The sequence below is a fragment of the Lineus longissimus genome, chromosome 4 (genome assembly GCF_910592395.1).
Source record: "Lineus longissimus chromosome 4, tnLinLong1.2, whole genome shotgun sequence".
Lineage (NCBI taxonomy): Eukaryota > Metazoa > Nemertea > Pilidiophora > Heteronemertea > Lineidae > Lineus > Lineus longissimus.
The window spans coordinates 23,894,567-23,906,381 of record NC_088311.1 but is presented as its reverse complement, the minus strand read 5'-3'; the positions used below and the strand labels follow the sequence as shown (position 1 = coordinate 23,906,381).

At 42.4% G+C, this 11,815-nt stretch overlaps 1 protein-coding gene across 1 annotated transcript; it reads left to right on the top strand.

Annotated features, from left to right (window-relative positions):
- The first annotated feature begins 3,701 nt into the window (after positions 1-3,701).
- Positions 3,702-10,688, top strand: LOC135487013 (histone acetyltransferase KAT6A-like). Its single transcript, XM_064770260.1, has 7 exons — positions 3,702-4,469; positions 6,860-7,049; positions 7,489-7,601; positions 7,866-7,947; positions 8,090-8,246; positions 8,590-8,776; positions 9,047-10,688. The coding sequence occupies exons 1-7, from the start codon at positions 3,816-3,818 to the stop codon at positions 9,179-9,181; spliced, it is 1,518 nt and encodes a 505-aa protein (XP_064626330.1). The 5' UTR covers positions 3,702-3,815; the 3' UTR covers positions 9,182-10,688.
- Positions 10,689-11,815: the final 1,127 nt, after the last annotated feature.

The window sequence follows — 11,815 nt, the reverse complement described above, 5'->3', positions numbered from 1 at the left end:
GTCGAGGCATCAGTTGTTATGCGCCAAACACTGTCTAGGCATCAGTTGTTATGCGCCAAACACTGTCGAGGCATCAGTTGTTATGCGCCAAACACAGTCGAGGCATCAGTTGTTATGCGTCAAACACTGTCCAGGCATCAGTTGTTACACGCCAAACACTGTCAAGCAATCAGTTGTTATGCGCCAAACACTGTCAAGCCATCAGTTGTTATGCGCCAAACACTGTCCAGGCATCAGTTGTTATGCGCCCCAAACACTGTCCAGGCATCAGTTGTTATGCGTCAAACACTGTCAAGTCATCAGTTGCTATGCGCCAAACACTGTCCAGGCATCAGTTGTTATGCGTCAAACACTGTCAAGGCATCAGTTGTTATGCGCCAAACACTGTCGAGGCATCAGTTGTTATGCGCCAAACACAGTCGAGGCATCAGTTGTTATGCGTCAAACACTGTCCAGGCATCAGTTGTTATACGCCAAACACTGTCAAGGCATCAGTTGTTATGCGCCAAACACTGTCGAGGCATCAGTTGTTATGCGCCAAACACTGTCAAGGCATCAGTTGTTATGCGTCAAACACTGTCCAGGCATCAGTTGTTATACGCCAAACACTGTCAAGGCATCAGTTGTTATGCGCCAAACACTGTCGAGGCATCAGTTGTTATGCGCCAAACACTGTCAAGGCATCAGTTGTTATGCGCCAAACACTGTCAAGGCATCAGTTGTTATGCGCCAAACACTGTCCAGGCATCAGTTGTTATGCGCCAAACACAGTCGAGGCATCAGTTGTTATGCGTCAAACACTGTCCAGGCATCAGTTGTTATACGCCAAACACTGTCAAGGCATCAGTTGTTATGCGCCAAACACTGTCAAGCCATCAGTTGTTATGCGCCAAACACTGTCAAGGCATCAGTTGTTATGCGCCAAACACTGTCAAGGCATCAGTTGTTATGCGCCAAACACTGTCAAGGCAAGGTCTCTACAAACAAGTACCTTAATACTGCACCATACGATAGCAAGGAAACTTTTTTCCAGAAGGGACATTGCTCCCATTATGCGGATCTTTAGATTGTCTGCATTGTCTCCATGTGTTTGGAGATCATTGACAAAGATACTCTTCCCGCATTTTACGCTTTATGGGGCCAATAGCTTTTGTTTGCGGCGGCATTATCATAGATTTATATGCAAAGCGCTAAGTAAACGAACCGTGTCCGTCACACATTTTGAATCCACAATTCATCCAAGACATCAATACATGGGTTTGCCTGCAACACGAAAAGGGGGGGGGGGCGGTAGATTCGAAAGCGCGCAATTTGGTGTCATCCGCAATATTCAGCAGTTTACAGAACACGAACCTGTAGTCCATAATGATTTTCAACTGGCCAAGTTTATTACAGGTAATGTTTCCATGTAGCAATTGTAACGCGCATGGAAACATAGTTCCACCGAAATCATTGGTGGAATGCCATGATTGAGTTTCACCGAAACTGATGTTCCAGTAAAACGCTTGAGCATACGCTACCGAGGAAAGATGTCAAGGCCTGGGCCTGCGTGTCAGTGCGGTCAAGATCGAGTGTCTTGTCAGTAATACCGCATTTACACTTCTAGTATATCGACAGCTGAAAATATCTATACACATGAGGTCTGATCACAACTAGCGAAGATCCATAACAAAATTAAAAGTGTACGATTATCGGGGTCTCGCATGTCGATAATTAATCACATGGTTTATATTCGCGTACATGGTGACACGAGAGTCCAGGCAATATCACGAACTCAAGACGGTTTGAGGACACGCGTCATGTTTACGTATGTATTGTCATGACCAAACCGGGGACACAACAGCAGCGTGATTATCCCTCTCCATCCGTTCCCGATAGGATCCTGACCCGAAAGCGTGCGACACGGCCGACACTAGTTGTCAGTTGTTGTTAGATTCTGAATACAGGCCGACACTTCACCATTCTGAATTTGGCGCTTCCAACTTCCCAGGCACCGTGCAAAACTAATAATTTCACTAAGCGAGCGTTTTGCGCGCTATATGCAAGACTGTATTTTAATTATTTTATAGTTCGAATATTATAGCACCCCTGGAGCGCCTACTATCCCTTGCTCCTGGCTTGCCCACGCAGAGTCACCCTGGCGTAACCAGTAATTATCAAAATACTCCTCCTCTCGATATTTCAAAGGCATACGAGGTAGGAGTATAGCAAAAAGACGCGGAGTGCGCTTGCAGGGGAGCCTGCGCACATTTGGCGGATTTGGAACAGACGCGCTTCGACACGTCAGGAATAATGATAATCAAATGCGCTCATGACAAAGGTGTCAAAACTTTTCCTTCCATTCAGGTCATTCGCATCATTACTACGAAATCGATATACGTGGTGTGACCGTCAATTCAATATCTCAGTCAGCTATTCATTTCGAGATCAATACCAAAGCCATCGCAATGTAATAACACCCGTTCACCCCTTGTACATATCGGTGTTCAGCCAAACCCACTATTGACTGGCGCCGCATATGCACGTACAATTTTGGCCAGACATTATATAAAAGTTCGTTTGCCCATTTTACTTGTGCGTTCATGATCATAGTTATACCCAACTGTCCCCACGGTTTAAGTGTTTTAATTGCACATGTGTACATGTATAGGATAGCCTATCATTCCTTCACGTCAAGCGGCGCAATGGTCGCACGCAGGAATGCGCGTAAGTGAAGAATTACGCAAGTTTATCGCGTATTTTCGACGAATAGCATTATAACGGAGCAAAAATGTGAACACAATCTACGTTATCTAAAAGTCCAATTGTCTGGCCCGCATCCCACAATGCAACTTATCACCTATAAGGCGCCGAATCGAGCAGTCACCACATAGTATGCGCTGGGATACCCGTGTCGTCTCATTCGTGCCTGGTCTGGGCAAAGCCTATACAGTACATCATTATTTTCAATGTGGTATGATTCGATCTCAAGTTATTGCATAATCAGAATTCATTAAAGTTTACCTCCATCCCTGCTCTTGATTTTAACGCACTAGAAACACATGTTTCTCTTTCAAGAAGTTATGTTACATCGGTGAAAAAAAATGTCTCGTTTTTTGGAAGCTTTTATTTCAATATAACCTCCTGCCCATCTGCTTTTCGTATTGAAAACCCCCTCCAAAAAGCCAACACAAAACAGAACATATAAAACAGCATACAACTATAGACTTCAAAGTGAAAACATTCCAGACGACTAGGCCTACAGTTCCACGATATTGAAAAAACAACCCACCCATTCGTGTTTTCCCATCCAGCCAAGCTAAGTAACCAACAGTTATGTAACTTATTCTTGTCAACAAATATTTCTTAGATACAATTATTGTGTGCGAACTGAATTACTGCTTGGTACGCGCATAAACTATTCACATACACAACGCGCGCCTAACAATGGAAAATGCGCGTTATAAAAACTATGAGCAATCGCTTTAATTTTCAACTTCTGCTTAAACAGCCGATGAGACAATCACAAATAGGCTTGGATAAGCCGAAAAATTCATGTAAATGATACCAGCGGTTATTAATTAGGGCTGTTTAAAATTGCACATACCCGCCTACTGAAAGCGAGCCGCACCAACAGACGCGCAATTCTATTGATTAATTCAACAACAGCGCCCCATATCTCTCCATATCAATACGTCTGGGCATGCGCAGTTCGGTGTGTTTTCGTGTCCTCATTATTAATTCGCGTACGCGCTTCAAAGAAAGGCGAAATATCGCGTAAAATACGCATTTAAACAACTGGAAACAACTTGGAGAACGTTTTAGGATATATAAGGATGGGTGAACCAAAGTATACCGACTGGATTCTGGAAACTATTGACCAGCTGCGCAAGAGAAAGGCTCGGCCAGATCTCGATCGGATATGTCACATGGTGGAACGCAAACACGCTCTAAGTTTTGAAGAGACCGAAGCCGACCTTGAGCGTTTGGTGGACTCTGGAGTCATCCTCAAAGTAGACTACAAGGGAAGCACAAGTTATCGCAACGCAGCCAAATGGAAGAAAAGTCACTTGGGAGGGAATGTTTTGAATTCGAATGATACAAGCCAGAGGATTCGCATTGCTGTGAAGGAACTTACTCAGGCTTGCGGAGAAGGCGGCGCAAAAGGAGCGACTTTGCGGGACATTGAAAACTGGATTGAAGCGCAAGGCGACAGCCCAAACTTGGTGAAAAACCATCTCCTCGTTGTTATCACGAGAGAAATTGATGCGGGGAGACTGAAAAGACTTCTGAGTGGACATTATGTTGTCGTGGATACTAAGAAAGGTGGCAACACTGCTGGGAAAACAAACGGAAAGGGAAAGAGCGCAACTCATCAAGGCAAAGCGCGTCTGCAAACTCTCAAGTACAAATGCATTTCTAATGGCAAAAAGAGTCGTCCAATTCCATGCAGCAGGGCAAAACTTGGTCCAAAATTAAAGAATCCGAAGGTGCGTACCCTATGTATTTTTCATAATAAATGTAGTTTGTTTTTTCTCAGATTTTCAGAAGCAGCTGCAGTCAGCATGGGTGAGTTGCGCGTCTGGGCCGCAACACGCGTTACAATATTTTTCGCAATCGGCTGATGAAAAGCAAATGCAGTGTTTCTTTATTGCTTTTGACAAGTGTTTTTGTCATTTCAGTTGTATTTATTCTTATTGTTTTATTTTCTACAGCTACATATATATGTGTTTGTATAACACCCCAGGCGGTTTATCTCGTCTTATGATTACCAGGCCTTTTGCGCGAAACTGGCGAAGTCTGCCACACCAAACTACCGATTACGCACAATGATTAGCATGACAAAAAGCGTCATTCATGTTTGCGTCTGCCGCATGTGTTCATCTCTTGGAATACCTTCACAGCTCTCCATTGACCATTGTTCTCTCCGACTCAACGAAGGTGCGCTTTTATTTTGAGATTCAATGCGCCTATTCACGTCTTGTGGTGCGCAAGGCAGGCAGCTTGAGTTGTCGCGCGGGCTCTCTCTGAAAACCGTCTGGACAAACCACATCTGCATGCTGACGAAAAAAAAACGCGCCATAACTATATATTATTGTTTTTTGTAATATAAGCAGTGCCGGTAAATTATGTTTAAAGAATACTGGACTAGCAGATACCGATAAAACGATACTTTTAGTCTATCGCTATCCTGTTTTTGCGCCCTTTACAGCTTCCTCTAGGATAGATCTCATGCCATTTTATAGTGTGGTTAAGTTTAAATCAAACCAAATTGGGCTAGAAATATCTAGTGTCAGAAATGTCGACACGCAGTTTCCTCGCTGTAGCACCCTGCGTTTGCCGCAATTCCTTTGTCTTGATGCGGAATGGATTCCCGCCATTGGCCTTGCGCGCGTTCCAGTGAACAGTTATCCCACATTACGATATCAATCAATACAACATTATTGTACATGTATATTATTAATTTCTCGGTCTGGATATAATTTCAATACTTTCCCGTATATCCGTAGTCCTAGTAAGGTTGCCAGGCAACCGAGCACGTGCGTTATTCCAGCACTTAGAGAACCAGTAAGTTGAGCGTAATAAACGGCTTACAGCTTATTACGCGGACTTACGTCATGTTGTGGGTTAAGCATGTATACATGTAATTTGCCATTCCATGCTGTGAGCCCAAATTTTCTCATTTTCAGACTGATAGGACTTTAGGACTGATATTCACCGCCGATAAGTCGGCATGCTTCTCTGTTGATAACCGCGGTTCGTTTTTGAAGGCCGAGTGGCCTATACTATCAATAGGTCAATCAAGGAAGTTTCAATTTATAGCCAAAACTTCCTTGGATTAATCATCCAATGAGCTTGCTATATGCATTATGTATTTATTGTATGTTCTTACAGGACTATTATTGTCTCTCAAAAATGTAACTGTGTCCGGCGGAAATCAATTCTAATTTGGGAGTGGCAGATGATATTCGCCAAAATACAAAAAAGAAACGCATCGTGAACAGATGATTCTCGCACACGCCATCGATTTAGTGTTCAGGGGCAGTGTAGCAATGAAGACACCCAATGCAGGCTATTCAGCATCGCTCACACAAAGATTTTATTGAGTTAATGGCGACAGGCGGCGGCAAGAGGAAACCTGCAGTGAAATGTTTCTGGTGTCGCCATCTAGCCAGACTGTTGTCTGTTAATCTATGGGCGCGTGTTCTCTGCGATGCCCGCAATGTCGGCCTTATAACCTGTGATGTGCCCATAAAACAAAGGGTCGTATCCGACTCTAGGCAACCGAATAGTGGGACATGCCGCGTAAAAACTGTGATCGAGATCCATCGACTCCCGTCATGTTCTCACGCACGTCAAATTTCCGTCCCCGTCATAATTTTGCTCATGATACACGTATAACTTCTTTAGTAGGCAGGTTTCGCAACCCTTACGGAGAGCTACGAACAGCGAAGTACGAAGTATGAACATGTACTTTATTGACGACTTTTTTCAAAAGTTTCCCCGTTTCCTCGTACAAATTAGAGCAGTAGATGATTGACGAGTGTCGCGTAAATGAATTAGCACATGGCTTGATGACACGACAGACCTTTGTCGTTCGTAATTCGTCATTCGAGGGTTTGCTAAACCTGCCTATTATGTCATCACCGGCTCGCCAGACAAGGCAGAATGCTTGGACTTGAGCCGGGCTTGCCGAACTTGGTTGATTTTCAGTGCTGTTCGGCAGGTGTCTCTCCAAAGAAGACAAAAATGATTATTGTTCGGAGTGCGGCATGCCAAATATCCCCAGCCATTATCATTAAATTTTGTCTCTGTCAGCCAGTGTTGACAGCATGTTTTATATTAGGATCCTTCAATCAACCTGGCCTCTCCCTTGCAGCACACTGTCGTCAAGAAGAAGGTGCCAGAACCAGTGTTTGAAGTGGACGAAGAACAGAGACCAAGTCCCCATAAATACATCAGCCACTGCCCGATAGAGGAGAAGTGTGACTACTGCCTGCTGACGGAAGATTGCAATAGAAATGGAGAAGAAGAGGATTTGCTGGTTTGCAAGGATTGCAACGCAAAAGGTAAGATACCAGTTTGAAGTTTTTTAAACTAACATAACTCTAAAATATAAGTGATTTTGCTCGGACGAATTGTTTTTTACGAAAGTCTAGGTTCAGGCACAAGTTAGCCTTGTCCAAACTCAGAATAACCTAGTTTTTTATAAAGAATTCCCAAAGTTTCTTTGAACTGACGTTCATTGCATTCCGGTGTGACAGCGGATATAGTCCCCCTGGAGTCATAGTCCGGTAGCATTGTATTTGACCAATTAAGCAGCATGATCTATTGTACCACTAACCCTAACCAAAACATTTAGCAATGCGGGCTATTGTTACACGGACTATCAGCCCTAGGACTACTATCCCTTGCACACCGGTTGTGTCTTTCATTTCTTATCTCTAAGAAATCCCCTGAGTACTGAGTTACAGCCTTGTCTACGATCCGACGATCTTTTTCTTGCAGCTCATCCCAGCTGCATGGACTACTCTGCTGAACTGGCCTTGCGGGCCAGGAGTTCCCCTTGGCAGTGTATGGACTGTAAGACATGCTACATCTGCAACGATTCAGGAGATGCTGTAGGTACCCTTGTATGACTTATACCAGACCAAAAATGTCCCCGTCCCTCTCAACCCCCCCCCCCCCCCACCCACCCCTACATTCATAAAGTTATGTTCCAGACATGCTCTAAAATTATCTAAAGCACACAAAATGTATATATAAGGCTAATATAATCTCGGTGGACCTGAGAATTTGTACTAGCTGTCAGTGAAGATAAGCCATCAAAAACCCATTATTTCGTTACATTACATCCTTCATACTAGTCTATTTCTTCCTTCCAGGCGGACATGCTCTTTTGCGATGCATGTGATAAAGGATACCATATGATGTGTCACAAGCCACAGATATCTAACAAACCAACAGGTAATTGAAACTACCTGTCTCATTCTTAATCCTATTTCCTCACATTCAAAAGTATCCCTTATTTGTACCATTGTCTTGACGAATGGCTTGACTAAACCTTTAAAACGATGATGTTCACGTTCATATTTTTGTGATTTTATAGGGAAATGGGTGTGCAACCGTTGTGTTCTGGAGGGATGCACGGTTGGAGATGAAGCCATGGAGACCAGCAGTAGACTCGGGGCACCCGTCAATGCCGATGGTCTCCATTCAACCCTTGATTCTCCTGTAGAGTTGAGCGAGACAAAGGCATCACAGATGTAAGTCAGTGCAGTCATCTCAATATCAATCATTTAAAACACTTTTCAGTTGAATTTCATGTTTATTCTGTCAATGATATGTGGTATTATTTTAAGTATATATCAGGGATAACGAAGTTGGAAGTAACTTTTTGAATTGCGCAGCAATTTCGATTATTTGGAGAAATTTTGGCGGGTGATGTTATGCAAGTGCATTGAATATAAAATTGTGGGCCAAATTACTGTTCCTGAAACAACTATTGTAATTTCAAGTCTTGAAGATTCACATGAAAACAAACCACAGTCGTCATTGGTACCTTTATCAATATGTCAGAGTGTTTTTAAAAAAATGTAATCATTCTAGGAAAGGGGAACCAATGGACACTGATTCGTCCATCGAAAAGATGCCAGGGCTAGAGATGATTAAGCCATTACCAGTCATCGCATCGGCTCCCAAAGAACCAGATGCAGCTGAATGGTCCATTGAAAAGGTTGTCGAGTACCTGGAGAAGGAGGGATTCAAAGAGCAAGCCGAGAATTTCAGAGAGGAGGTTTGTAGCTCATGTATTTTCGGACGAAATAGAGTTGAAAACGGGTCATAACTCATCCTCTAGCAAACAGGACGACAACATGACTTCTCCTTACGCGTGTTTCCGTGAGGGAGTAGGCCTAAGTGTGTATCCAGTGAAATGGCCTGGAATTATCAGTCATATACAGCCTGAGGGAAGTTCTTTTTCCTGTCCTGCGCCCCTTCCGAATTTGAACAATATGAATTTATTCAAGAATATTCTTCATATCTGACAATGCATTGATCATTTCAGGAAATTGACGGAAAGTCACTCATGTTGTTGAAGAGGAGCGACGTCTTGACAGGCTTGTCACTCAAATTAGGCCCCGCCCTAAAGATCTACCAACTCGTGCTCAAACTCCAGTCTGATGGCGGAATGAACTTTTGAAGGCATAATTCCATTCACAGCATAGACACAACCAAAGAAAGGAAGCAGTGACATAACTCCGCTTAGAAATCCATGATTGGGTGTGCGTTCACTTTCCAGGTGTCTGACAGACTATGACCGAAGCTTTAGGGATTGGTTGTTAAATTTGTTCTGGCTCACGTACTAGGTCACGCCTTTGATCTTGTAGATCAACACTGCTTTAAGTTTTATAAACCTGTGAGAGGGCTTGTGTACCGTTGCTTGAATTCCCCCCAAAAATCTGCCTCCAGCAGCAAATTTCTCGGCAGCTTCGTTGGTGCTGCTATTGGAATTGTACATGTGTACTTGTATATTTGCGAACAAAGTTTGTTCTAGAACAAAACAGACGGTATTCTAATACAGATAGGATATATCTGCCCATTCAATTTCATTTTGCTGGCACCCTTTTAAGGATATTTCATTAAATTAGCTTGGACATTTGTCAACCATTATCATTATTCAGATGGCTTGCCAATTAGATTGTCGATGATCGCTAGGCAATAGGTAACTTGCTATTAAATCATATAAGCCCAGAGTAGAGATGTATACCTGTAGCAGATGGACAACCATTATATTACTGAAATGTCACGTGGTATGACTGTATATTAAACTAAAATCATTATGCACTGTTCTAGTTTAGCGGCTTTTATAGTTGCTTCTGATAACATGTAACTCAAATCACCGAGAGGGGATGAAAAGGTGTGATAGAAATTTTTATACTAGAAAATCAATCATTACATTTTATATTTTTTATTTTGTTTCGGATGCAAAGAACATTATGCCTGGTGCAAATGTTCGACATTTAATAAAGTTAAAAACTGTCAGGAGTTAAATTACGTGTAATTTGGTCGAGTTATTATCATCGTCTATAAGTTGATTTGTTTTTGTTTCATTATTAGTGTAAGATGAGAAAATCGTTCCCGGGATGGATATTTGCGGTCATAGCTTTCCGAAGCGTAACGGATGCGGGCTGCCATAGGTTTAGAAATCGTCAGCCCTGTAACGATCTGTTTTATCGTGTTCAAGTTCAGAACTGTGTGTGGATACTTGTTGTTAGATACCTAACGTACCTCACTTCGTTTCTTTGATTTGCAAAGGTCTACTGTATACCCGGAGGTGTGTAATAGCATAAACACCGATATAATGTGCATATTTTCATGGGCTTCACATATTCATAAATTGGGCTTCACATTAAAGTTCTCAGTTTGGTACGGTTAACCTCCCCCTTCGCAAATCTAACATTCAAGTTTCTCCAGGTTTTGATCATTATATATAGGCCTAGACGATAGCTATTTGGAATCAATGTATCTGATCGTTATGCTAATCACGCAGTTAGTTGATTACTGAATAATTGATATTTAATTTATTTGTTGCTTTCTTCTGTTTGCGGCACTTATGTGTTTTTGCATTCCATGTTTTGATGTGAATCGTTAATGCTGGTTCATTCAAATTGTACAGTTTCATCGTAATCATTTATATAATAAAGACGTGTAAGATGTACACAAACACGTGTTCTCTCTTCTCTGTCATTAGTGTGAAAGTTAAGCCAGGGGTTCGGAGAAGTTCCCAAGTTATCCAAGCGGTAAAATCACCGTCACTTCAAACGTGGATATATATATGGCATTGAGGCTTATTTTCTATTCCCTATGTGCTATCGAGAACAAAAAGATACATTTCATACATTTTCTTTATTAGTCTCTCAAATTCATCATTCGCATATAGGCCCCTACAACACAACATAACCGGACCTCGTATCGACAGCAAAATTTCCATTCCCTCCCATTCAAATCCGATTCAATCCCGAGATGTATATGTATACAGTCTCTTAGTAGTACCGGGAAGTAGTGGTCCTGTCGAAGTATTAACGCCTGTCAGAGTTTGAAATAATGCGCAACCTCTCTAATGATGCCACGCCCACCCACGTGGCCGCTTTTGTCAACATTGCCATGTGCTTTTCTCCCGCGAGAGTACAGCGCATGCGTATTTTCAACATGGCAACTTTCGGAGCATTTCGTGGCCTCTTTCGGTGTAGAATAAACGGTGTTATTAACGTCATCAAAAGCAAAGCAGTATTGTCGCCTGTGTATAGAGTAAGTATAAGGTATATTACACCGATAAAAAGAACTATTCTGGTGATCATGCATACAGTTTGTCATAGAACAGTTGTTGAAATGTGCCTCTCTTTCGAACCATAATATATGCGCGTGTGTAATCATGGTGTACAGTATACACGAATGTACAGTGTGAATCAAAAATCATGCAGGCTCATCTGGTACCCCAGTATCATCAACATGCTCGTCTCGGGCCTAAGCGTTGCACATGAGAGATAGCAATGAATACTTGGATTTCACCATGACAATCAACATTACCCACAAACTCGCACCCAGGTGGAAGGCGTTTGAAATGGAACACTGACTCACGGCACTGGTTGAAATTATAAAATTTTGCCATCACTAATCGGCCTACTGTAGTGTAAACGAGATCCTTTGTTGATGTGGTGTGGCGTCCAGGACATGGGGGACATACCAAGTGATGATAGATCCTGCATCATCGCCATACCTCCGACCTATTGTAAATTTGAAATCGTTACTTAATAAATATTCCTTTTCCAGATTG